The sequence below is a fragment of the Amblyraja radiata genome, chromosome 9, assembly GCF_010909765.2.
Source record: "Amblyraja radiata isolate CabotCenter1 chromosome 9, sAmbRad1.1.pri, whole genome shotgun sequence".
NCBI classification, from domain to species: domain Eukaryota; kingdom Metazoa; phylum Chordata; class Chondrichthyes; order Rajiformes; family Rajidae; genus Amblyraja; species Amblyraja radiata.
This window is the reverse complement of record NC_045964.1, coordinates 14,312,277-14,340,056: the sequence shown is the minus strand read 5'-3', so window position 1 is coordinate 14,340,056 and position 27,780 is coordinate 14,312,277. Positions and strand designations below refer to the sequence as shown.

The following is a 27,780-nucleotide window of genomic DNA, read 5'->3' as shown; positions in this document are numbered from 1 at the left end:
CTCCACCTCGTCTGGTAGCGAGCATCAGATATCAATCATTCCCCGTGTAAAAGTACATTAGTCTCAAATCTCCTTTACAACTCCTTCCTCTCACCTTAAACCTATCCAATCCAGATAACATCCAGGTGTGTTTTCTAGTGTGGCGACCAGAACTGCACACAATACTTGATTTTTACTTGAAGTCCAACCTTTCTCCTGTCTTACATGCCATGGCAACCTTGATATCTGGTCCACAAAGTGTCTTACATTTTACTGTATATGCCCTACCCCTATTTGACACAAGCCGGCATGATGGTGCAACCAGTAGAGCTGCTTCCCACAGTGCCAAACACCTTGGTGCTAACTGTGTATGTTCTCCCTATGATCATGTGGGATTCCCCTGGATGTTTTGGCTTCCTCCCACAAAGGCTTGCGGGCTGATAGGTTAGTGTCTGTGTCTGTTTGCTGTCTGTGACTGCCTAAACTGAATTACCTTGTTGTTGTCAGGATTCAATTCCATCTGCCGTTGCTCCGTTAAACTTTCCATCTGATTTGTATTCCTGCTGTAGCCTTGGACAACCGTCAACACACCAACTGTTTTGTCATATGTAAACTTACTGATCAGAACTCCTACATTTGCATGCAAATCATTAAAAATATCACAAGCAGCAAAGGCCTAGGCTCTGATCCTTGTGGTACACCATTCGTCACAGTTTTCCAATTAGAAAAGTAACCTTCCACCATTACTCTTTGCTCCTATCACCAAGCCAATTTTGAATAGATGGCCAGCTCACCTTTGATCCCACGCACTTTAACCTTTTATACCAGCCGACTGTGGAGGGCCTCGTCAAATGCTTTAAGTCGTGTAGAAACACTTCCTTCATCAATGTTCACAAAAAACTAATTACTGAGACTGGATTTCACCCATATAAAGCCATGCTGACTGATCCTGATCAGCCCTTGAATTTTCAAATGAGTATTAATCCTACACCTTTGGATATTCTCCAATAATTTCCTAACCATGCTTGAAAGATCACTGACCTGAAGTTATCTGGCGTATCCCGGTTGCTCTTCTTAAATAAAGGAGCAACAACGCACAAAACAAAACAAAGGTGGCGGTAGAGTTGCTGCCTTACAGCACTTGCAGCGCCAGAGACCTGGGTTTGATCTCGTCTACAGGTTCTGTCTACGGAATTTGTACGTTCTCCCCGTGACCTGCGTGGGTATTCTCCGAGATCTGCAGTTTCCTCCCACATTCCAAAAACGTATAGGTTTGTAGGTTAATTAGCTTGGTATAAGCAAATTGCCCCAAGTGTGTGTTGCTGGTGTTAGTGTGCGGGGATCGCTGGTCGGTGCGGACTCGATGGACCAAAGGGCCTGTTTCCATACTGTATCTCTAAACTAACTAAACAATAGCTATTTGCCTGTCTTCTGGCACCGAGCCCGAGGCTAACAAAGATGCAACAATCTTTTCATCTCTGGCCTTTGTCCAACCATCTGCTTATAAAAAAACACACCTCTACTGTAACCATCTATCACTTGCCAAGCTTTGTCCTGCCCCTCATCTCTTATAAAATATCTTGAGATATATCATAATTTTACTAGCCACGGGTATATCGTGATCCCTTTTTGTCCTCCTAATTTCACTTTAAAGTTTTTTCCTATGCATTATACTCCCTCAATCTCAATTGCCAATATCTGCCTTTTTTTTTTCCACTGATCAAATCTTCAATATCTCATCTCATGCAGTGTTCTCAAATTTTACCATCTTTGTCTTTAACTGCATTTACTTTAATTCAAGGAGCCTCAGGTAAATCAGATGAGATTCGAGCATAGATCATCACTTGGAATTATCATAATATTACAATCGTGGACACAATTTGAGGGAAGGACAGGGCTGGCAGCTTAATGTTCCACAGAAGATTCAGATGTGACAGAGGAGAGGGACACGAGGTGGGGAATCACAATGATTAGAGAGAAAATGACAGTAACATAGGTAGTTCTGCTGCAGCGCGTGTTTCCATAACACTAATTGAATACAAAGTGATTGATCAATTAGGGAACACTATATATCATATGTGCCAAATTGGGTATGACACGATTTTGCTCAGGACCTAGAGAACGACTTAAAAGTTATTTTGGAAACTGACAGGTTGAAAATTGCATACTCGAGGGTTGTGGTAAGCTGAGTATATTGAGGAGAGGGATCACTGTATATTTAGACGTTAAGGAAATCACAGGATACAGAATTGAAACAGTAAAATGGCTCTGAGGTAAAAGATTCGACTTTTTTATGTTCTTAATTCAATATTCTTTTATCACTGTAAAAATAACAATGTTGTTACTTTGACATTAACAAATCTGTTGGTGCCAAGTGTATATTCAAAGGACAAACTGACCACTCTCCTTAAGGGTTTTAAATTCTAGTACCTTTATATCCAAATATACCAGCTTGCTTGTAGAATTGTCGAAAATTTTATATCTGACCACATATCAACCTTCTCTCGAGGAAGAGCAGCTAATTCTCTATTTTGAACCTCCTTGGAAAGTGAATTTTATAGATATTGTCAAATTTAATCACAAAAAAGCCAAAACCACTAAGGCGCGTCATCAATTACAATTGCATGTCCTTCTCTGGAAAACACCTTGGTCTACTGACTTACTGTACGCTTTTCCTATTTTTTTAGGATTCTGTTCCATTGGTTGACCAACAGCTGCTCTATCTCTGTTGCCCATACCTGAGTGAGTATATTCTGGAAGGTACACAAAATTGCTGGGGAAACTCAGCGGGTGCAGCAGCATCTATGGAGCGAAGGAAATAGGCGACGTTTCGGGCCGAAACCCTTCTTCAGATTGATGGGGGGTGGGGGGGGGAGAAGGAAGGAAAAGGGGAGGAGGAGGAGGAGCCCGAGGGCGGGCGGATGGGAGGGTGGGAGGAGACAGCTAGAGGGTTAAGGAAGGGGAGGAGACAGCAAGGGCTAGCAAAATTGGGAGAATTCAATGTTAATGCCATCCGGACGCAAGGTCCCCAGACGGAATATGAGGTGCTGTTCCTCCAATTTCCGCTGTTGCTCACTCTGGCAATGGAGGAGACCCAGGACAGAGAGGTCGGATTGGGAATGGGAGGGGGAGTTGAAGTGCTGAGCCACCGGGAGTTCAGGTAGGTTATTGCGGACTGAGCGGAGGTGTTCGTTGAAACGATTGCCCAACCTACGCTTAGTCTCCCCGATGTAAATCAAATCAGTATATTCTGGATGTTGGTGGGCGCGGTGGGAAAAGAGCAGTAAATAGGTTTAACAATTGATATAATTCACAACAGTTTTTGGATGAAAATTGCTTGGCTCTGCAAGTTTAAAGTTGAAACAGATTTAAGAGACATTCCTGGAAGGTGCATTATTTGGAAGGGATTGAGAGAGGTATCTGAAAACTGAAATTATTTTTAATTTAATAAGCATTGAATTATCCAACCTAAAGAATTTAGGCGGGGAATGCCTAGAAAAGCAATGCCTAATTAAAAATATGTCTCAGTCACTTAATTCCAAAACTAACATAACTGTTGCTGCTGGACATTATGAAATAAAAACAAAAAATATTATAGTGTGTGCCAGATCAGGCAGTGCCTGTAAGAAACAAAGTGTATATTAGAATTACTGAATTTTTAAATTGGAATTATTCCCAGTGTAAAGTAATTGACCTGACATATTAATGCTGTTTTTCTTTCGATTGTTCTCTAACCCAGCTAATTGTTTAAATATTATCTTTTTTTCATGTTGACATCTTGCCTATTGACATTTTTTCAAAGATGTTGCTAACCTGGAGAAAGGTGAAATAACGGGGTTGTTATATTCGCAAATAGTTTAAAAGATGATTTCATGATTATTGGTATTGTTTTATTATTGTCATGTGTACTGAAATACAATGAAAAACGTTGTTTTGTGGGCTATCCCAGCAAATCATGTCATACATGTACATCAAGTACTGCAAAAGAGATGTAGAATATCGTGTTACAGCCACAGAGAAAGTGCTCGGGCCACAACAAAGTGGATTGGGAGTTTGGGAATGTATCCTTTGCTTATGAGAGATCTGTTCAATAGTATGATAAAAGGAAGGAAGCAGCTGTTCTGGAATCTAGTGGTATGTGTTTTCAAGTTTTTTTATCTTCTGCCTGGTGGGAGTGGGGAGAAAAGGGAATGACTGGGCTGCGAGTGGTCCTTGACCACAAACTGTTGGTGATATTTTCCCTTAGAAACTTGAAGCTGTCGACCATCTCCAAGACAGCACTTTTGATACAGATTGAGCATGTACTCCATCCTGCTTCCTGAAGTTGGTGATCAGTTCCTTTATTTTGCTGGTATTGAGGGAGAGGTTATTGTCATGATGCCAAGATACTAAGCCCTTTAGCTCCTTCCTGTACTCCATCTCACCATTATTTGAGATCCAGCCCACTGTTGTCGTGTCATCTGCTAACTTGTAAATGAAGTTAGAGCAGAGTTTGGCCACACAGTTGAGAGTATACAGTGAGTATAGTTAGGGGCTGAGGACACAGCCTGATGGGGCACAAATATTGAGAATTGTTATGGAGGACTTAATGATTGCAGTCTATGGGTTAGGAAATCAAGGATAAGGTTGCATAGAGGGTCACTGACTTAGCTCTAGGAGTTTGGAAATTACTTGGTTGGAATTATGGTGTTGAAGGCAGAGCTATTGTCAATAAATAGCAGTCTGAAATAGGTGCATTTGTTATCTAGATGCTCCAGGGATGAATGGAAGGTGCAGGGGGATAGTGTCTGCCCTGGACATGTTGTAGTGGTAAGTGAATTCCAGTCTGGTAGGCTGATGGTGGGATAATAGCCACTGGAGGGTAACCATTAAGACCCACCACTTAGTTTTTATTTAGCACTGGTATAAAAATGGTCGTCGTATGGCAGGTAATAACCTCAGAATGGTGTGGGGAGAGATTAAATTTGTCCACGAATACTCCTACCGGCTGGTCCAAGCAGGTCCTGAAAACATGGCTGTGCAAGTTGCGTTTGCTGTCAGGAAGGCTGGTGTGACGTCTCTGACGGTGACCATATGTACAGTCACACATGAGCTGTCAGGGCAGGTGATGGCATTCTGTTTAAAATGGCGGCGGCGCTGTTGAACAGCTGCGGCTCGCCTGCAGTCCGTCTGTTTTTACTTTTTTTTGTTGTTTTTTTGTCTTGTTTTAGTTAAATTTTAGTTTATTAGGTTATGTTATGAGGGGTGGGGTGAAACATGTTTTTTTGTCTCTTCCTTCGGGGGAATGCGACTTTTTCTTGTCGTATCCCCTTTCTCTGCCTCCGTCTGCGCTGAGGCCTAATGGCGGAGCTGGCGGTCTCCAACTGCGACCGACCTCGAGGCTCCGGAGGCAGAGCCAGCCAGGACTTACAACGCAAGGCTGGCCGACTTCGGGGCTGTGGCGGCGGCAGCCCGACTCGCTGATGCGGCGTTCCAGCTTTCGACAGCGGCCCAACTCGGAGCTGAGGCAGCGGGACTCGGAGCTGAGGCAGCAGTGGCCCGACTCGCTGAGGCAGCGGGACTCGGAGCTGAGGCAGCGGGACTCGGAGCTGAGGCAGCGGTGGCCCGACTCGCTGAAGCTGCGGGACTCGGAGCTGAGGCAGCGGGACTCGGAGCTGAGGCTGCGGGACTCGGAGCTGAGGCAGCGGGACTCGGAGCTGAGGCAGCGGGACTCGGAGCTGAGGCAGCGGTAGCCCGACTCGCTGAAGCTGCGGGACTCGGAGCTGAGGCAGCGGGACTCGGAGTGGAGGCAGCGGTGGCCCGACTCGCTGAGGCTGCGGGACTCGGAGCTGAGGCAGCGGTGGCCCGACTCGGAGCGGAGACGGCGTTCCGGCTTTCGGCAGCGGCGACATCACTACGGAGGTCCGCTGGACTGGAGGGCGGCATCTTCGGCCTGGATCGCCTCGGCGCAGAGGGAGAACAAGGAGGGAAGAGACAGAGACTAAGACTTTTGCCTCCATCACAGTGAGGAGGTGCTTGGTGAACTCACTGTGGTGGATGTTAATTTGTGTTTATTGGGTCTGAAGAAGGGTTTCGGCCCGAAACGTCGCCTATTTCCTTCGCTTCATAGATGCTGCTGCACCCGCTGAGTTTCTCCAGCAATTTTGTGTACCTTTGTGTTTATTGTATGTTTTGTTATTTATTGTGTATGACTGCAGGCAACGAAATTTCGTTCAGACCGAAAGGTCTGAATGACAATAAAGGAATCAAATCAAATCAAATTGAGCTTGTTGAGGAAGGGTGTGATATTGCCCGTGATTTGGCCTGGCTTTGCTGCATAGTTTGTTGCAGCATACAAGCCTGCAGCTTGGCCTGGAATTGTCTCTTGGATTATTGACAGTTTTGCAAAAGTCATACCTACATTTTCTGTACAGGTTGGGCAACTTGAACACTTCAGACTTGGTCTTCACTAGGGAGTGGCTCTCACAGTTAATCCATGCTTTCTGGTTGGGGAACACTTGAATTGACTTATTTCGCATGTTGACCTCTGCACGCTTACTGATGAGATCTCCGATGACAGTGGGGTGCTCATTCGGATTTACCGTTCCCTGCTTCCTCACAGATAACTAAATAGACTAAACTGGAGCACGTGTAGGAAGGAACTGTAGATGCTGGTTTAAACTGAAGATAGACACAAAATGCTGGAGTAACTTAGCGAGTCAGGCAGCATCTCTGGAGAGAAGGAATGAGACATTTTGGGTCGAGACCCTTTAAAACTGGAACATCCCTGGTCAATATGCAGGGTGATCTGTAACACGTCAGAAAGTAAATGGCAAGGGAACATGATCGCTAGAATTTATTTTTGATTACTGATGAAGTTGAGATTCCTCCTTTCTTATGTGCCCTTTATGTGTAATCTTTCCTCTTTGATAATTGGAAAAAGGCATTCAGTACTCTGAACTTGTGCAACATTTAAATTGATCTTGGCTGATTGGTTATTCAAACCCATTTACCTCCCTTAGCTTCACATTCCTTCTGTTAAGCAGGTTTTAAAAAATCCACCTTTGATTTGCATGCCCTTGGTTGAATGATGCGTTTTCAGATTTACAGTAGGCCTTTCATAGCCAGTTGCTCTAAGGTGTGCTTTTGTGGGCTGTGGAGAAATGATTCCCAACTCAGAAGACATATTATCGGTAGAATACATTCTGCTGGGAAGAATAAGGCCACATTTCTTTGGAAATGTTTTCAATGGGTAAAGTAACAGAAATCTAGGGGCACAAATTATTTCATTAGGGTTACAGGAAAATAAGTAGAAACAAGGAACTGCAGATGCTGGTTTGTACAAAAGGACACAAAGTGCTGGAGAAACTCTGCAGGTCAGGCAGCATTTCTGGAGAACATACCTAGGTAATTTTTTGGGTCGGGACCCTTTTTCAGACTGATTGCGGGGTGGGGGGGAGCTGAGTGAGAGGTGAAGCAAGACAAAGAGTGGCACCTCGAAGGTACACAAAAATGCTGGGGAAACTCAGCGGGTGCAGCAGCATCTATGGATCGAAGGAAATAGGTAACGTTTCGGGCCGAAACCCTTCTTCAGACTGATAGGGGGTGGCGGGGAGAAGGAAGGAAAAAGGAGGAGGAGGAGCGCGAGGGCTGGGGGATGGGAGGAGACAGCCCGAGGGCTAAGGAAGAGGAGGAGACAGCAAGGGCTAACAAAATTGGGAGAATTCAATGTTCATGCACTCCGGATGCAGGCTCCCCAAGCGGAATATGAGGGATATGCGGAATATGAATATTCCGAATATGAATATGCGGAATATGAATATGTACCTTCGATTTTCCAGCATCTGCAGTTCCTTCTTGAACAAAGAGTGGCACCTAATGGGTGGACATAGGGAGGGAGTTTTTGATAGACGTGGTTGAAACAAAGGCCAGAGATTAAATCAGAAGGTGCGAACAGACAGCTTGAAGAGTTGCAAATTGTGAATGGAGGGGGAGGGGGAGGGGGGGGAAATCGGTGAGAATCCAGGTGAGGCAAGGTGAGGAGGGACCCAATCAATTTCCATTTACTAAACTCTCCTCTGTCTGGCAGAATTTGCCCTCATCCTCAGCACCATCTCTCTTGACTCCTCTCACTTTTCCAAGTTAAAGGTGTAGCCATGGGCACTCACATCGGCCCCAGCTATGCCTGCCTTTTTGTCTTTTACATTGAGCAGTCCTTGTTTCAGGCATACACTGGCACCATCTCCCAACTCTATCTATGCTACATCGATGATGCATAGGGTTGCCTCCTACGCCATGCAGAACTTGTTAATGTAATTAATTTCACCAGTAACTTCCACCTTGCACTCAAATTCATCTGGACTATCTCTGACACCTCTCTCTGTCTTTGGTATAAAGCAGCATCTGCAGTTTCTTGTTATTATATTAAAGCTGTGGTGGAATGCAGGTTATGGGTGTAGGAAATGCTCAACAGCTCAGGCAGTGCTTGTGGAGATAAAACAACTGAGATAATACTTTGGACGTATACTATACAGAAGATCAAGCCACGTAAGAAGATGCTTATCTTTGGCCTTGTGTGGTCTCTATCTGCTAATGATGTATTCATTAATCTTAATTGTGATGAGACTTCATGTGGCTTTGTATTGCAGGTGAGTTACGCAAGTTGTTGGCTTCCTATGTAGTTGGTAATGGGATAAAAAATGGAGGATATATGAGAAAGATCACACCAACTTCAGCAGAGCCTGTAGTACCAGATTCATCACAGTCACAGCAGAAACTCCAGGTAATACCTTGCTTCTTGCATCTGACATCTGCAGAGTACGTGCTGCCTGCATTAATTAATAAGAACATAACAAAAAGGGACTAGCGAGGCCACGTCCCTTGAGACTGCTCCACTATTCAGTATGATCGCGTCTATGCCAGTCTTGGTCTCGCCTTCTTCCCCCTCTCTCCCGATACCCCCCTGACTCCCTTGTAGTTTAAACATCTGGCATTATCTTGAAAATATTCAGTGATCCTGCCTCCACACCTCTTTTGGGTGAACAATTCCAAAGAGGTACAACTGTCTGAGAATAAATTTCTCCTTATCTCAACCATCTCACTTTTGAATGAGTGAATCCTTATTCTGAAACCCTGCTTCCCCTAGTCCTAATAGCTCAACAGAGGAAAACATACACTCAGCAGCCACACGATCAAATCCATTACATTTCAGTCAGATCACCTCTACCCCATGATATTAAACTCTGATAGGCTCAGATTCAGTTCATACATACGTGGATTAACCTGAATATAACTGATTGACTGAATATAACTGATGCCAGATATTTCAATAGTGAAATATTTGGAATATTGGGTTTATTCATGATAGACTTTAATAGCTTTAAATTTCTCAGAGCAACTTTGATTCATTTTGTTCTGGAAATATAAAGATCTCTCTTATTTCCTGCTCCCTATTCGACCGCATTGTTTTCTCTTTGTCTTGGTAAACTTTCACTGCTATGGAAGGTTAGAGGCTGTTGCTTGTTCTCCCCTGGCTCAAGCTTGGCTCTGTCAATTTCCCAGAACCTAAGTGAATGTTCCATCCTCATGATTTAGTATTAATGTTTCCAGCGTTGCCTTGAATGACACAATTCCTTGAGGTCCCCATGATCAATTTAGCAAACTCATTGCTGCAACTGATATTAGTTAACACAGACTAGCAGATAATGTGTTCTGTAAGGGCATTGTATCATGTGAACAGTGAATGCATTAACTGGTAAACTATCACAGCAGGCATTCAACTTAGTGAATAGATTGTATTGTTCATTGAGTGTGGTATTAACTAAATTGAAAGAATTTTGCATCACACCAAATATATATAATTTATCTTGTATCTACTTTAACTATATTTGGTTATGCCACTGTTGTAATTAATTTTGTTGTGCTATTTCCAATTGTACTATAACCTTATTTATCATTGTATTTAGCATTTCTGTATGTACATTCTGATTTATGAGCTACACGCGAACAAGGAATTTCATTGCACCATGGTGTATATAACAAACTAATCTGTATATACATTTTTGTTTCTTGTTTAGGCAGAGTTGGAGGAAGCCTTTTTTCATAATCAACCCCCCTCACTTCGCAAAACAGTGGAGTTTGTGGCTGAACGAGTTGGATCTAATTGTGTGAAGCATATTAAGTAAGTGAAATAAAACAGTTAAATTAGGGGCAGAACATTACTGTGAGGTTTCTTTTGCTAATAATAACTCACATTCCTTATAAATCAGCATCAACTGTTTGCTCAACAGCATGTCAGGGCAGAATCGCAAAGATCTGATGTAAAGGCAACCAGGATGTAGGATGATCTGTGGGAAGCCACTGCACAGGCTGTTTGCACTTTGAGGAATAAAATGTTTTGCTTTGGCAAGCTTGCACCTCTATCGTAAATGATATGTGCACATGCAGTATCCAGATCTCTGCTCTCATGTATTTCCCACCAAAATATGCAACCTTAAATGCATTTAACAATTGCACGTCTGCCCTGCAGGTTTATTAATATACAGTAAACCTTCAATATAATGCACCATGGGGAAGAGGGGTGGAATGGTGCCCGTCATTGCCGATTGTCCGGTATAACCGAGTACGGTATTATTATATGTAGTTGAAGCAAAGAACTCTCAGCTGGAAAGTTCAGACATGTGTGATGGAATACATTTTGGGAGGTCAAATTGTGGCAGGGCATGTAGAGTACATGGAAGGAATCTGAAGAGTGTTGATATACCGAGGAACCTTGTGGTGCAAGTTCATAACTCACTTAAAGTGGTGACACGGGTGATAGAATAGTGAAGATATCATTTAGTGTACTTGTCTTCATAGGCTGAGATATTACTTAGAAAAGCTGGGACATCATGTTGCAACCTTAGTGGTTACTAAGTGTGCACAGTTCTGGTCACCACACCACAGGAAGGATGTGTGAACAATAAAGAGAGTGCAGGAACAGAAGGCATACTCTTACTGAAATGTTAAGGAGTGACCTGATAGTGGTTTACAAAATTATAAGGGGCAGAGACAGGATAAATAGTTAGAATCTTTTCCCAGGGAAGGAGGAACCAAAAGTAAAGAACGTAGCATTAAGGTGAAAATTTTGAAAGAGATCTGAGGGTTACTTTTTTGATACAAAGGATGACGGTTTTATAGTCAGAGATGGTTCTGGAGACAGATAATATTATAACATTTAAAAGGGATTTGGGCAGTTATCTGGACAGAAGGCATAGCATTGGATCAACAATTGAAAATTACCTGGAGCAGGGCCTTACATCGCCCGGTGCGGCTTTAAATGGCCGCGGGACTTGCTAGCGCCCGCTGGGGGCTCCAACACCAAGAGCCGGAGCGCGGCCTTGCATCGCCCGGCGCGGCTTTAATGGCCGCGGGATTTACTTACCATCGCCCGCCGGGGGCTTTGACTCTGACATCGGGAGGAGAATGAGGAGTGCAGGGGAGGAGATAAGACTTTGCCTTCCATCACAGTGAGGAGGAGATTCACTGTGATGGATGTTTGTGTAAATTGTGTTGTGTGTTGGTTCTTTTTCTTGTGTGTATGACTGCAGAAACCAAATTTTGTTTGAACCTCAATGAGGTTCAAATGACAACAAATAAATTGTATCATTGTAACATCATCTGGCATCACAGTTGGCATTGAAGTAAAAAGGGCCGGTTCTGTGCTATAAGTTTCTATTCCAGCATTCCGTCAGGACACAATGCTCCACCACACTTTGGACATGACTTCACAACAAAAATAAGAGGACTAGGTTGATATGTTTTGGGTGCTGTCCTTATTTTGTTAAACAGCAGTAAAAGTAATTTTAAATGATGGCCTTTACTCCGTTTCCTAGGGCAACGCTAGTGTCTGAGTTGGTCAGACGTGGGACAGCAAAGCTACACAGTGAAATGAAGGACGAGGAGTCTAACCTCCCCAAACTGCTTGAAGCTGTAACACATCAGCTCTGTGAAGAAGGCAGACAGTCAATGGCCAAAGGAAAAGAGTAAGTGTCTGTTAGATTTGTTGTGCATGTTTGTCGAGCAACCAATCTCCTTCCTGCTTTGAAAGAGGAATTGTGGTGAAGGTTTAATCACTTCATAGAACAAGCTAAATTGGCATCTGAGGGCACCCTAGTTGCTGATGGGATATACCTCAATCCTTCCATCGAGTGCTCTCTCGTTGCACGATGAAGAGTATTGCCCAAAAAGACAGTGGAATCAGTAACAACTTTCAAAATTACTGGATGTAGATTTGAATAGGGTGGCAGCACTAAAGCTGCTGCATTTCAGCGACCCAGGATCGATCCTAACTACGGGAGATGCCAGTACGGAGTTTGTACGTTCTCCCTGTGACTGCATGGGTTTTCTCTGGGTGCTCCAGTTTCCGCCCACATCCCAAAGACGTGCAGGTTTGTAGGTTAATTGGCTTCTATGATTTGATCCTAGAGTGTAGGATAGAACTAGTATACAGGGAATAGTAGGTCAGCATGGACTCGATAGGCTGAAGGGGCTGTTTCCACGCTGTATCTATAAAACTAAATTAAATATTTGCAGAGATCTGAAAAAAAGATCAAGACAATAGTCCAATTGGATGGGCAGTCACAATGGCCTCAATTACACCTTGTGTTGTATGATTCTATAAACAAATGCAGAGGTGCATCCAATGATGCAGCCCATCAGACGTGAGGTGAAGCCCAATTTCCTGCTTCTTCCCTGAGGGATGGAGTTTTAATGATGTGTTCAGCTGGATAGCTAAAGATCTCCTGAAAACTAAAATAAACAGCAGATAAAGGAAAACTAAAAAATAGATGATGTGGAAACATGCAGCAGGTCAGGTAGCATCCGTGGTATGATAAACAGATGTAGCACTTCAGGTTAAAGATCTTTCGTCACATCTGAACCATTAACTGTTTATCTTTGCCTGGATGCTTCCTGACCTGCTGGGTGTTTTGAGTTTTCTTCCGGATTCTTTGTAATTTACTACAGTCTAATGCAGGAACTGATTTTGGTCTTCTGGTATTCAATTATCTATTATTCTTTTTATCTTCAAAAATTGAGAACAAAGTTGGTAGTTGCAAAATCTAAAGGTTTTTTTCAAAAGTGAGAGGCGGGACTTAAAAAAACAGCCATTTGATTGGCACTGCGAGATGCACGGAGACATGCCTATTGCGAGCGGCCATGTTGGGAGAAAGGCTGTGTGTTGCGGTGAAATGTCGTGTTTGAGGGTAAATGGCTGAGCAGAGGGTTTTGGCAGGTTACGGTAGAGGTCTATTTAGTGTATTTTTGTGTGTACTACCGTCTTGGTGCAATGGAGATGACAGGTGGGATAGTGGATGCTCCTCCTGTTGGAAGTCAGGGGGATTACCAATGCCCTTGAGGACTGACTATACCTGCAGATAGAGCGTTCAGCTGCAGCTCCTTGTGGACATAGAACATAAAACAGTACAGTACAGGAACTTCAGCCCATAATGTTTGAGCCGAATACAATCCCTAGCTGAACTGATCTCTTCTGCCTGCACATGATCTATATCCCTCTATTCCCTGCATTTCCATTTGCTTATACAAAAGACTCTTAAACGCCACAATTGTATCTGCTTCCACTCCCACCTTTGGCAATGTGTTCCAAGCCCCCACCACTCTCTGAGTAAAAAATCTTGCCCCGTACATCTCCATTACACTTTCCCCCTCTCACCTTACAGCTGGGACCATTCCTGTCGACAACAGGTTTGCTACTGTGGATACTGTTGAGTAGGCCAGTGGTGGTAAAACCACCAGAGCAGCGGTCAGGCATGTGGCTCTGGAGCCTGGCTCTGAAGCACAGTGGGGAAAGGAAAAGTCAGACAGAACCATAATGATAGGAGACTCATTAGTTAGGGAGCAGGCAGTAGATTCTGTGCCCCCCCCCCCCCCCGGCACCAGGGCCCAGGATGTCTGTAGAACATTCTCAGGAAGGGCGAGCAGTCGGAAGTCATTGTGCACGTTGGCACAAATAACATAAATAGGGAAAAGGATATGTTCCTGCGGAGTGAATGTCGGGAGCAAAAGAATAAAAAGCAAGACCTCAAGGTTTCTCCCAATGCCACCTGCTAGTGAGGGTAGGAATAGGAAGATGGGACATATAAATGTTGATGCAGGGCAGGGTTTCACATTTTTAGACCATTGGGATCTGTTCTGCGGCAGAGATGGCCTTTACAAGAGAGACAGGTTGCGCCTGGACTGAAGAGGAACCAATATCCTTGCAGGGAGGTTTGTTAGTGCTACTCAGGAGAGCTTAAACTAAAGTAGTAGGTCAAAAATTGAAAGGAGTAATGGGAAGGTAGAGGATAGGACCGTAAGTCTCAAATGAAGGCAGGGAGAGTGAAGGAATATGGTGACGTTGATGGGTTGGCTGAAGTGTGGTTATTTCAATGCAATGAGTATTGTGGGGAAAGCAGATGAACCTAGAGCTTGCATCGGTACATGGGACCATGATGTTGTGGCCATTGTGGAAACGTAGTTGAGAGAACAACACGACTGGCAACTAATGTTACAGTGTTTTGATGTTTCAGACGTGATAGAGAGAAAGGGGAAAGAGGTGCAGGAGTTACTTTCCTAATCAGAGAGACTGGCGTGGTGGCACTCAGAGAGGACATATTGGAGAGGTGGTCCACTGAGGTGAAATGGGTAGAACTTAAAAATAAGAAAGGTGTTTGTACTGTAATGGGAATGTATGATAGACCCCCAACAGCACGCGGGAGATAGAGAAACTGATTTGTAGACAGATTACCGAAAAAGGCCAAAGCAACAGGATTGTATTCATGGGTGACTTCCCCAATGTTGACTGAGGCCTGCTCAGTGTCAAAGGCTTAGACAGGGAAGAATTTGTTAGGTGTATCTAGGAGGGCTTCTTGAAACAGTGTGTGTCCAACCTGAGAAGAGAACATACTTGACCTTGTGTTGGGAAATGAGCATGGCCAGCTGACTGTTGTTTCAGTGGAAGAGCATTCTGGGGCTAGTGATCACAAATCCATAAGTGGTAAGATTGGTTTGAATAGGGATAAGTCTATACCTTGCAGGAAGGTGCTAAATTGGAGTATGGTCAATTATAATGTTAGGAGCAGTTGATATTGGGCAAGTCTGACATGTGGGAGTGGTTTAAATGCCAGTTGATGCAAGGTCACTGTGAATCACAGACAGGGTTTGTGCCGATAGACCTTTGTGATGGATAAACAGAAATACAGAGCAGGTGTGGGGAAGGAGTCCCTGTGAGGGACTGTGGAGAAACCCAACGCTTCTAGGCAGGGAAGGGAAATCCAAAACAGTAGAACAATAAATAGGCAGGTTAAGCACTGAACATCTTCACACAAAGTGCAAGGAAAGAACTTTCATAAAACTTCATACCAGAAGGGAACTTGCATGCATGAATGAAGAAACTGGGACTAAGATTTGCAATTTAGACATTAGCAGTGTCAAGGCTGTTCTCCCCAGAATTGTATTTTGATTTTCTTTGTGGTTGCATAATCAATTACAATCCATCGGTCAATAAACTGCAGCTCTCCTTCAGCTATTTTCTGATACAGGTAGTTCTGCGATAAAGCAACAGTTGCATTCCTGTTACAGAAATGTATGTAATGAAACCAAACATCAATGCCGTTAAGGGTTTAGTGTAGTTTAGTTTATTGTCTCATGTACCGAGGTACAGAGGTCCGACTGCTGATCCATGCGGATTTAGTCACAGACCTCCAGCCTGAACGATATCCTTCCATCGCTGTCTGCTATCAGTAAGCCAGTTCGGAATCCATACCACCATCATTGTTAATTTGAATTTAAGGATATTATGGGAGCTTATTCATATATACCTCCATGTATGAATATGCTCCCCTAATTTCCTTAAATTCAAAAGTCTGGTGTACGTTTATATGTTCATTCTTATAAACAGCAAATAGTTTCCTCCCTCTCTTCACTCTTCGTAATTGTTCTTTTGTATCAGTGCTATGTGATTTGATGCCATTTATTACACTACTGTGGAGGGATGGTTATCGAATTGACTTAGAAACGTTGTAAAAACGGAACCCATTCGTTACCCAGAAACAGCCTGTAATATTCATTTTCTTCATTTTACTTTTCAGATTCTGTAGCAGAAAGGGACCTGAAGCAATTCAAGTGCTGCTTCCAGGAGAGACATCTGCCTCGGTTTGTTCAACTACTGAATTCCACTCCGAGAGTGGTGTTACCTGGAGTGGGAGGATGGGGACACTTCATTTCTCGGGTCCACAGGATACCAACGCCAACATAATGTGCAGTTCCTAAGTTTTCAGTTCAAAGGTCAACAAATTGTGTGTCTGAAACCAGAGAGATATTCATTGTTCATCAGCCCTAGGTCATCTGGCACCTGGCAACAAGTCCATTTCCAGTGGGCAGTTTGTGAAGCAATGTGACGTTGCTGGCCTTGATATTCCCTAGCTTTAGTTGGAGGCATTTTATCTTTATCGAGAACAGAATAGTTGAATGGTATAGAGACTCCTGCGAAGAAAATTGGGAAGGGTGGAGGCGAGGTAAGATTGGATCTTATCAGCGTGCATATGCATATGAAAATGTAATGGAAGCTCTGAAACCCCTATGTAACCCCACTCATAGCCTCGCTCCATTTCCCAACCTATCCCCATACCCTGTTGAAGCCGAATCATTAAATATATTCAAGACGGAGTTGGATATTGTTCCGAGGACTTGAAAGATAAGGATGAGGGAAGAAAGCAGGAACAGGGAACTGAATGTGGGTGATTAATCATGGTCAGATTAAATGGTGGTGCAGGTTCCTAGGGACAAATGACCTACTTCTGCTCCTATTTCCTATGTTTCTGTGCTCCCATTCCCTTGAGTGTCGAGAAGCCTGTTGATCTCAGTCTTGGAAACACTCAATGTCTGAGTGCCCATGATTGAGAATTCCAAACATTTACTATCCTCCTCATAAATAAGTATCTCTTTATATCTGTCCTATCTCATAAGTCTTATCCTGAGTTTTTGATCTCTTGATCCAGTTTTCAGTCTTGGGAAACAATCTCTCAGCAGCCCCTCTGACAATCTATCCAGCTGGCAAACTTAGGTGGGTGGTAACAAACAAGAATTTTATTCAAGGATGCGATGAGATGCTCAGAGAAGTGGGGGACGGACCATGAGAATACACTGACATTGCTGTGGTCACGGTAGCAGCAGGAGGAAGTTTTATCAGGATGGCTAACAGTTAACTCTGAAGAGAAAGTAGAGAGTGGCATGGAGAGCAAGCAGACTCCCCAGTCCACAGGACAGGCCATTATAGAGTGAATTAGACAGGGAGGAGGTTGATTAGATTAGATTAGATTCCTTTATTTGTCATTCAGACCTTTCGGTCTGAACAAAATTTTGTTGCCTGCAGTCATACATATAATAATAAACAACAAAACACACAATAAACACAAATTTATTTGTGCAGCATTAGCTCCCACTGATTGCGCTAGGTGGGAGCAACTACATGCATGGTTTTGGTGTTTTGCTAAAGGGGAAATAATTTACTTGTTATTGTAGTCTTTGCCTGTAACTCAGCCCCATAGCATTATAAATCTCTCCTGACCCTGCCATATCCTCACCCGTGGTGGTCATCTAGTGTTAGCCATAAAGCTCCTGACGGTGGGCAGGGGAGGTCAAGAACTTTGATTTATAAAGCTTTACTAGTTATAATTTGTACTCTGGAATTTCCCCATCAATTTATTCGGAACATTACGCCCTCGTACTGAGCCTCGAGGGAGATTACAGCCCTGTCAGCTTGTCTCTTGTGAAAGGATAACAGAGGGGCAGCTCTCCCATATCAAGTGGCTGTTAGATGTTCTTTCACTTGGATGCCTTCTACCATCGGGTTTACTCCCCACACCCCAGCTCTATCTGCTCCCTAACCCTTGTTGATTGCTCACTGCTGTATGTCGGTTGCATTATTGCTTTTGCCTTTGTGAACCAGCCATTGTCTACGCAGGTGTTGAGGACAGCAGAAGATATAGCAACTCGCCTTGCAACGGAGAAAGCCTGCACGTGGCTGTCCACCAACATCACAGGTACGGTGGAGCACAACTGGTCTTTCTCCAAGGGAGGGGGTGGGGGCAGAGAGGATTCACTACTGACCCTGCATCCACCGGTCTCCCTATCCCCCTCTTCTAACCTCCCGTTACCACCTAACACGGCCTCTCTATTCTCCTCTTCTCTCCCAAAGGTGTTTGACTAATATTTGGGGCAGCATGGATGAGGTAGGGTTTTGCTGAACAATCTCCAGGCTCGGGGTAGATGGTGTTGGCTGGGATTGGGGGCCGGATAAAGTGACCCCCAATTTATCACGTCAATGTGATTGACAAGTTTACACAATTAAGTGATAATGTTAACATGTTGACTTGAAGCGATGATGTTGGCATATTGACCAGAAAGTGCAGGAGGAAATCAGAAGGTGAGGCAGCATCTGTGGAGAGAATGGACAGACAACGTTTTGGATCAGAAGCCTTCAGATTGAAAGGGGCAGCTGGTAAAGCTGCCGTCTCACAGCACCAGACACCCAGGCTTGATCCTGACCTCCAGTGTTAACTGTGTGGATTTTACACATTCTCCCTGTGACCGTGTGGGTTCCTCCAGGTGCTCCTGTTTCCTCCCACATCCCAAAGACGTGTGGGTTTGTTGGTTAATTGATCTTTGTAAAATTGCCCCTGGTGTCTAGGGAGTGGGTGCAAAAATGATAATGTAGAACTAGTGTGAACGGGTGATCAGTAGTTGATGTGGTAAAAGGCTTATTTTGATGCTATATCTTTAAACTAAACACTCCCTCCACTAATGCTGAGTCACTCCATCACTTTGTGTTTTGCGCAAGGTTCTACCATCTACAGTCTCTTGTGTCTCAATAGTAGCATATTCATTAAATTACTGCACATTAGCTCATTAATTGACTGCACCAATAACAACTAACAAAGGACATTGAAAACATGCCTTGATTTAATCTGTAGCCTCAGCAGCAATCACTGTCGGGTGCTGTTGAATAACAAATGTGTGTTATGTTGGTGCATTGCTTAAATTGCAGCATCCGGTGGCAGTGCCAATTGGTTTGCTCTCTACGTCAGGCTCTCTTTCTGTTTTGTCATCAGTTTTAATTAAGAAAGAAATGACCCTCAGCTTTGAAAGACTGAAGAAATCTCGAACCGTGCAATCGGCAAATGCAACTGAGGTTTCCGGAATAACGGGTGGTTGCACGCCGGACTGTAAACACAATGCACCCTCTCCTTCCAAGGTAGCCAGCGAGTTTAAGGTATGTTCCATTAGTCTTAATGAGGTGGTTCATACGTTCTCGGAGCAGAATAAGGCCATTCGGCCCTTCAAGTCTGCTCTGCCATTCAATCATGGCTGATCTATCTTTCCTTCTCAACCCCATTGTCCTGCCTTCACCCCATAACCCCTGACACCCCATAACCCCTTACTAATTCAGAATCTCAATCTCTACCTTAAAATATATCCATTGACTTTAGACGAAGGGATACTGCAAAAGTTAATGTTGATTAACAACAAACAAAACGTGTGCAGTTTTTCCATCTTCATTTCTATTGGAGCCTGATAAATTGAGTATATCATATGGAATTTTTATTTGTGTTATTTTATGAGTATAATTTATATTCATTTACCTGGTGATGTGTGATTGGAGTAGCTATCTGCGATATATTGACCTAATTAGTTTTAATTGATTAGAATTGCTTGCCCCTGGTTTGGATTCCTGCTGTTGGCTACTGATTTTATTAAGCAGTAGAGGATTGAAAAAAAGTCATATAGCGTTAATTGCAGATATTGGAAACAAACAGCAGATCAGGCTGCTGTGGAAAGGAGTTTAAGAAGGAACTGCAGATGCTAGAAAATCGAAGGTACACAAAAATGCTGGAGAAACTCAGTCTGAAGAATGGTTTCGGCCCGAAACGTTGCCTATTTCCTTCGCTCCATGGATGCTGCTGCACCCGCTGAGTTTCTCCAGCATTTTTGTGTACCTGCTGTGGAAAGGAGAACTGTTTGATGAGTGCTGATTCGAACCGGAAAAGTAAATGTGCCAGAGCGCTCTCACTGCCTAATGTTTCACTCTGGTCAGTAATGTAGCCTTATGCGCCTTGGAGGAAAATACTTGTGTCTCCTTGTTTATGCTCCCCAGTGTCTCAATATTCTCATTTTGTGAGTTTTGCTCTCAACAGGACTCATGCTTGAGAAATGTTATAGCTTTGTCCTGGAAAGCTGAGTAACTATGGTGGCTGTCTAGGGATGGCAGATGTCATGCTGTGTTAAGTTAGAAATAAGGCAAAGGTTAGGGTCACAGGCAACGTTCTCCATGCATAAATTTTGCTGAGATTCACTGGCTTGAGTTCAAAGCATGAAAGCTACCCAAGAGATTGGAATATTTCTGAGTACTATGGGAAAATCTGAGTGGACAGCAATGGCCAAGAACAAGAGGATCACAACTTCAGTCTTGTAATCCTGAGACATTTTCCCAACTAATCAAAGCCTGTGTGCTGGTCTCTTTGAAGTTTCAAATATGCATTGGTCTAATAGGGAAAATAAATTCATGATCCTGATATGATTTTTTTCAATTTTCAACACCCATAGCCTAATTGTTTTTTGTCCTTTTCAAAGGAGCTGCTGAGTGTAACATTGGGTCCCAGGAATAGGGACGAAACAGTGGACCACCAGGAACTTGACAGTTTATTAAGAAGATTAAGCCAAACGCTGAAATGTAGACAGGTAGGCACGTTTTTCAAGGGCAGATTCTTTTAAATTTGCAATCAGTGAATTGCCTTCCATTCACACTATGACAGGGAATATAGGTACTTACGTGTTCTCTGAAAATAAGGGAGGGAGTTACGGGTGAAGAGTCATCAGTCCGTCAGTGTCAGCATGGAGCAAAGCACTTAGTGATTTCTTGTAACTCTTTTGGGCAATCGTCAGAAAGGAGACTATAGGCAGAGCAGAATTGGTCAGGATGGTAAAAGAACACGAGAGAAAAGAGTGGGGAGGTCTGCTGATGTGTTTGTGAGGAGGATGGATGCTGCCAAGATCTATTTTGGAAATCTCCAAATGGCTTAACATTCTAAGTTCATCACTTTATTCCGATGCTCAACACTGAAGAGATGGCCCTTGTGATGGATTGTAGCCTTTTTTCTTACAGTACATCTGTCCGGTAATTGAACAGGCCCTTGCCAAGTACACCGTGGAGCTCGCATCTTTATTAGGTAAGCAACTGGTAAAAGTGAAAAAGTTTATTTTCTTCCAGTGTCCTGTATGTTTTCCACCTCCTTGTGTAAACTTTAATGCAAAGCTAGTTTTGTAGTTAATGTTGTTACTGGAATTAGTTACTGGAATTTTGATTTTGCTGGTGAAATCAGTGATATGCAACTAAAGAGAAATATATGATTGATGACGTGTCAGTCCCATTTTTGGGGCATTTTTGGAGATGCATTTCTGCCCTTTTTCACAACCAGTATAGTATGGTAGCCAATTTACACAACAGTGAAACCCACAATTAAAAATTAGACTTGTTTCAAGATTATTTAAGACGGGTAAATATTGGGAAGTTCACAGGTAACATCCTCCCACTTGACTTCACTTGCGGTTTGGGATTGTGATTTATATTTCTCGAAGATAACGGCAGCATTGGGATAATGCTTCAATTAACCAGACAGGAGGTAAGTGACAGTCTGGGTGCAACTGCTTCTGCCTTGGCCTGGACTTTGAACTGTGATGTGATCATACAAATGTGTCTGAGGACTAAAGTTTTTATTGTGTTTGTCATTGAACCAGAAGCTCACTATATTTGAAGACACAAGAGACTGTAACCTTGAGCGATTAAAACCAAATTGCTGGAGAAATTCAGACTAAAAAGGTCCCCACCCAAAACGTTGTCTATTTCAGTCCAAAGATGCTGCCTGGCCCGCTTAGTTCCTCCAGCACTTTGTTTTTTGCTTACTGTATTTGACTTTCTTCTAAGTGTTTGTGAGGCTAATTGGAGAGGTACTATGACTATACGCTTTAATAAACAAGGTAATTTTTTTTACATGTTCATAGGTGAAATCTTATACTTTGTTTTCAGAGAACTTGCAGGATCGTTGCTCTTGTTCTACAAGTTTAGTTTAGTTTATTGTCACGTGTACCGAGATACAGTGAAATGCTTTTGGTTGGGTGCAATCCAATCAGCTGAAAGACTATACATGATTACAGTCGAGCTATCCAGATACAGGGTCAAGGGAATAACATTTTAGTGCAAGATAAAGACTGATTAAAGATAGTCCGAGGGTCTCCAAAGAGGTAAGTGGTAGGTCCGGACAGCTCTCCAGTTAATGATAGGATGGTTTAGTTGCCAGATAACAGCTGGGAAGAAACTGGAGGTATGTGATTTCACACTTCTGTACCTCTTGTCTGATGGGAGAGGGGAGAAGAGGGAGTGACCAGGATGAGACTCGTTCTTGATTATGTGGTGGACTTGCTGTGGCAGCATGAAGTGTAGATGGAGTCATTGGAAGGAAGATTGGTTTGTGTGATGGTCTGGGCTGTGTCCACAATCCTGCAATTCACTGCAAAATCTGCAATTTTTTGTGATCTTGGATGGATCCCAAACCATGCTGTGATGCATCCCAATAAAATGCTTTTTATGGCGCATCTATTAAAGTTGGTAAGAGTTGTAAGAACATGCCGAATTTCCTAAGCTTTCTAAGGAAGCGGAGGGCACCCTGTCACAGTGGTAGAGTTGCTGCCTTACAGTGCCAGAGACCTGGGTTCGATCCTGGCTGGGGGTGCTTTCCATATGGAGTTTGTATGTTCTCCCTGTGACTGCATGGGTTTTCCTGGGTGCTCAGGTTTCCTTCCACACTCCAAAGACGTACAGGTTTGTAGGTCAGTTTGGCTTTGGTAAATATTGTAAATTGTGTGTAGGATTGTGCTAGTGTACGGGGATTGCTGTTTGGGGCGGACTCTTTGGGCCAAAGGACCTGTTTCTGTGCCGTAATTAAACTAAACTAAAGGCATTGGTGTGTGCTCTTGGCCATTGCTTGGATATGGCTAGTCCACAATACATTGCTGGTGATATTTACTCCCAAAATCTTGCAGATTTCAACCATCTCTACTTCGTCGCTGACAGTGTATATTTATCGCTTCGCATCCTAAAGACAATCACTATTTCCTTTTTCTTGCTGACATTGAGAAGAAAGTTGTTGTCTTGACACCAGGTTATGAGGTTCTCAATCTCCTTCCTGTACTCCGTCTTGCCATTATTTAATATCTGGCCCACTGCGGTAGTGTCATCCGTAAGTTTAGTTAGCTTAAGATCCACCCAGGTGAATTTGTAAACCAGCATTTGCAGTTCTATAGTTCTATTTTCTGAATGCTCTTATTTTTTGTAGTTGCAGGGGAAGTTCCATTATCTGATCCTCCTGAGGAGAATGACAGGGAAGAACCTTCTCATTATGCATCTGTCCACCAATTGCTCACATTACTCCTTGCTTTGTGGAAGGACGATTTCCGTGTTCGCGTACCCCTTCAGCTGATGTTTAGTGAGAAGAACATTGCCTATACAGTGCGGACAGGAAATCGAAAGGTAACCTTTGTTGACTGCTCTTTAAGTATGACTTGCCCCATTGTGAGTGGTCTTTATTCATTTGATCAACAATTGTATTCATTATATTTGTGGGCTTATTCCTTATGTCCGTGGATTGTGACCACTTCTTTGATTGGATTAGGGATGTGATTTTACGGGATTTGGACCAAGCTCAGTTATAAATATTGGTGAAGGCCAAACTTTGCTGAATAATTACGGCAAAATGTGCGTTTACTATCAAACAGACAGACTTCATTTTCTTTCTACAGGGTTCCTGAAGCAGAGATTTAGCTCTCTCCCTCAGGGTACACTGTCTGCAGGGAGTGAGTGAACCTCAATCAAATTATGTATGTATAGGTCGCACCAAAAATATCCAGAAAATGCTACTTTTTCCATATGAGGTCAGAATTTTTTTATTGGTTCTTGCTTTGTGACATTAGGCTTCAGTTTCATTTCTTAGCAGAAGGGACTGGGAATAAATGACATGGAAGGTAGGGCAGGGATAAACTACTCCTGCAGGAAGGTGAGAGATCAGGGAAAACATAGAAACATAGAAACATAGAAAGTAGGTGCGAGAGTAGACCACCAGGTCCGTCGAGCCCGCACCGCCATTCGCTCATGGCTGAACACTAAACAGACACACTTACCCACAAACAGTAGACACAAGACACAGAACACAAGACACTACCCTCCCCTTCATACCGCTATCACCCCTCTCCACCCCAAGAACCGCGTGATCTCCTGGTGGAGGCAAAAAACCGGATAAAAACCCAGGTCCAATTCGGGAAAAAAACTTCCAATGTTCCTGGTAACTATACTATGGAAAGTGTGTCCAGCTGCAGCTCCTGTCAGACTGTGCAGAGCCATGTGGAAAATGTGCTAGATAGTGTATTGAAGCAGTTGGTCATACAGAGAGAAAGGAAATGTGTGAACTGTTGGCAGGTGGTGCAGGGGTCTTCTGTGGTCATTCCCCTCCTAAACAGGTCTTGTTTATTGTTGTAGAGGGATAGCCACTCAGAGGAAGGTGGCAGAAACAGCCAGCCGGGATTAGAGGAACAGATACATCTAAATGCAGTATGGTTACAGGAGTGAGGATTTGAACATTCCAAATATAACTGGGATTGTCTTCATGTATGTGGTTTTAGATGGGGCGCAATTTGTTAAATGTGCCCAACAAGGTTGTTTGAGACAATATGGTGCTGAGACATACTATATCTCAGCCAATGAGACTGGGCAGATGGTGGACATGTCAGTGGATAACACTTTGGGATTAGTGACTGCATTTTCTATGTTTCAAGGTCGCATGTTTGGTCCTCAAGTTAAGGTTCTGAATTTCAGTTAACCTGTAGGTACAACAAGCAGTTTGGAAGGAAAACAGCTGGATGTTATGCAGAATGAGAGGCACATTCATTGTTTTTTTTACTTGAATGAGAAATTGCTCTAGAAGGTTCAGTTGTGTATACACAAACTTGCTTGAGATCAATAGCTTTGGGGATATTTAAAGGAATCAAGATCTTTAGGGTGGGGAAATTGAGTTATTGAATGTTGAAAAGGATTGCAAAGCTCTGTGATCTCCTAGTTGTACAACAAAGGCCAGCAATTCTTGCTTTTAGAATTAAACTATGATGAATCCAAAGGTTCAGAGGAAATTAATTGTATGGTTATTGAAAAGCCTCGGATACCTATTTTAAAAGGTCATACGAACACTTTTCAATCTGTTATGTTCCTGTTTGTCTTCTTTCTGCTTCTGAAGAATGGTGTAGTACTTACTGCCAGACAACTCAAGTTTGTTTTTTTGAGAAGAACATAATCTATTGCAACAGGTAGGCAAAAATGCTGGAGAAACTCAGCGGGTGCAGCAGCATCTATGGAGCGAAGGAGATAGGCAACGTTTCAGGCCGAAACCCTTCTTCAGACTGATAGGGGGTGGGGGGAGCTGGGGAGAAGAAAGGAAAAAGGAGGAGAGCCCGAGGGCTGAGGTAGGAAGGGGAGGAGACAGCAAGGGTTAACAGAATTGTGAGAAATCAATGTTCATACCACCAGGATGCAAACTCCCCAAGCGGAATATGAGGTGCTGTTCCTCCAATTTCCAGTGTTGCTCACTCTGGCCGTGGAGGAGGCCCAGGACAGAGAGGTCGGATACGGAATGGGAGGGGGAGTTGAAGTGCTGAGCCACCGGGAGGTCAGGTTGGTTAGTGCAGACCGAGCGGAGGTGTTCGGCTAAATGATCGCCAAGCCTATGCTTGGTCTCACCGATATAGATCAGCTGACATCTAGAGCAGCGGATGCAATAGACGAGGTGCAGGTGAACCTCTGTCGCACCTGGAACGACTGCTTGGGTCCTTGAATGGAGTCGAGGAGGGAGGTAAAGCGACAGGTGTAGCATCTCTTGCGGTTGCAAGGGAAAGTGCCTGGGGAAGAGGTGGAGCGGGAGGGAAGGGAAGAATTGACAAGGGAGTTGCGGAGGGAGCGGTCTTTGCGGAAGGCAGACGGGGGGAGATGTGGGGTCACGTTGGAGGTGGCGAAACTGACGGAGGTCTATTTGTTGTATTTGCCGGCTAGTGGGGTGAAAGGAGAGGACCAGGGGGACTCTGCCCTTGTTGCGAGTGTGGGGATGGGGAGAGAGAGCAGTGTTACGGGGTTTGGAGGAGACCTTGGTGCGAGCCTCATCTATAGTGGGGGAGGGGAACCCCCGTTCCCTGAAGAATGATAGCAGGTTTGCCGATTTCTGTATATTTAACAAGGAACAAAAATATTGGTACAAATAAAATCAGTTTCTCTTTCAAAGTTTTTTTTACCAGTTTCTTCTCCCTCTAGTCACAGTGGAGTAAGCTCTCCTTCCTGCTTCACGGTCTCATTATGCAGGGGTTGATGAAAGCTGTGGAGATAGAGCGTTGCTGGAAAGACCTTTCACAACTGCACTGGCCCCAGGTAACAGATTTTGATTTACAATAGATACAGAGATTCAGTGGCATCTCTTAGCAAAATCTAAAGTATTTATGTATTAGTAAAAAAAAACTAGTCTTGAATTTTAAAATGTCTTTCTTTCAGGATTTCAGAAGTGTGATAGAATCTGCACTTAAAATGTGTTCAGAACTGCCAAAAACAGATAAAGTGGAAGAACAGAAGGCAAATGAGTCAAGATATATTGAGTAAAGCACAGGCTTGGATTGACATAGAAAGAGGAAAGACGTGGTCTATTTTTACAGTATTTTACAATTCATGTGTAATTTGTTTGTATATTTTATTAAAAGTTATCAGTTGGTAAATTTAATCAAATATTCAAATGAATATTTTGTAGTTCACATTGGACTAGGTAATAAACGAACCACTTTTTTAATTGTGTAAGTAATCTGATGTTTGGCCTTAATTTTGAAGTTAACAATTAACTGGCTCCTGTTCATTGTTTGCAGTTGGCCAGACTTTGGGCTGCCACAAAATGGAGAACTGTTTCTGCCCTGTCCATGGGTCATGAGAGGAAAGGGCCTGTCCCACTTAGGCTGTCGCCACATTGTCAGGAGTAGACTCCTCAGTCGCCCAAAGAGTCGTAGCTGGATTTGCAACATGTTCAAAAATTTCTGGCGACAGTGGGTTAACACCAATGAGCCTAGCTTGACCCTTGGTGAATTCCATTGGCGACTACCTACGTCAACCGGCGACTGAATTGCCTTCAGTTGTCACCGACAGGGTCGTAGGTGGATGTCCTAATGGGTCAGTAGCTTGACGTCGACCAGCTGGTAGGTTGTTGTAGACATTGTCGTGTGAGGGGTCTAGTGGTTTTTCAGCAACCTGCTGCAACTATGACAGTCGCCTAAGTAGGACAGGCCCTTAAGTTTCACTGTGTCTCACACGACGGTCAGCTTGCGAAGCTTTCAGATTAAAATCTAAACAAATGTGAAATTAGAATATTTAGTTTAAACTTGTGCACTGAAAGGAGTGATTGAATAAATTTAAGAATTCATTTGGTTAAGAAGGATGAGATTCCACAATTGATATATTTTTAGAGGCCGTAGTTTGTTGGTAGTAAATTTAGACCCAGACTATTAGGATTTTTCTGACTTGTAATGGACAACATTTTCTTTGATGCTTTGTACCTCAAGAGAAAAGTGTAGAGGGATCTTGGGTTGCAAGTCCATGGCTCCTTGAAAGTGGCAACAAAAGCATTATGTTAGTAAAGAAGCCATGCGGCATACTTGCCTTTA

The 27,780-nt window shown here is 43.4% G+C and overlaps 1 protein-coding gene across 1 annotated transcript in view; it reads left to right on the top strand.

Annotated features, from left to right (window-relative positions):
- cdan1 (codanin 1) overlaps window positions 1-26,926 on the top strand; it is a 74,176-nt gene extending 47,250 nt beyond the window's left edge. The window contains exons 16-27 of the mRNA XM_033027796.1: window positions 2,667-2,721; window positions 8,607-8,740; window positions 10,035-10,138; window positions 11,832-11,981; window positions 16,086-16,149; window positions 17,960-18,038; window positions 19,107-19,267; window positions 20,626-20,733; window positions 21,158-21,221; window positions 23,385-23,578; window positions 26,396-26,509; window positions 26,630-26,926. Of these exons, the coding sequence (XP_032883687.1) occupies window positions 2,667-2,721; window positions 8,607-8,740; window positions 10,035-10,138; window positions 11,832-11,981; window positions 16,086-16,149; window positions 17,960-18,038; window positions 19,107-19,267; window positions 20,626-20,733; window positions 21,158-21,221; window positions 23,385-23,578; window positions 26,396-26,509; window positions 26,630-26,734 (1,332 nt within the window). The 3' untranslated portion in view covers window positions 26,735-26,926. The remainder of the gene's footprint in view (window positions 1-2,666; window positions 2,722-8,606; window positions 8,741-10,034; window positions 10,139-11,831; window positions 11,982-16,085; window positions 16,150-17,959; window positions 18,039-19,106; window positions 19,268-20,625; window positions 20,734-21,157; window positions 21,222-23,384; window positions 23,579-26,395; window positions 26,510-26,629) is intronic.
- Window positions 26,927-27,780: the final 854 nt, after the last annotated feature.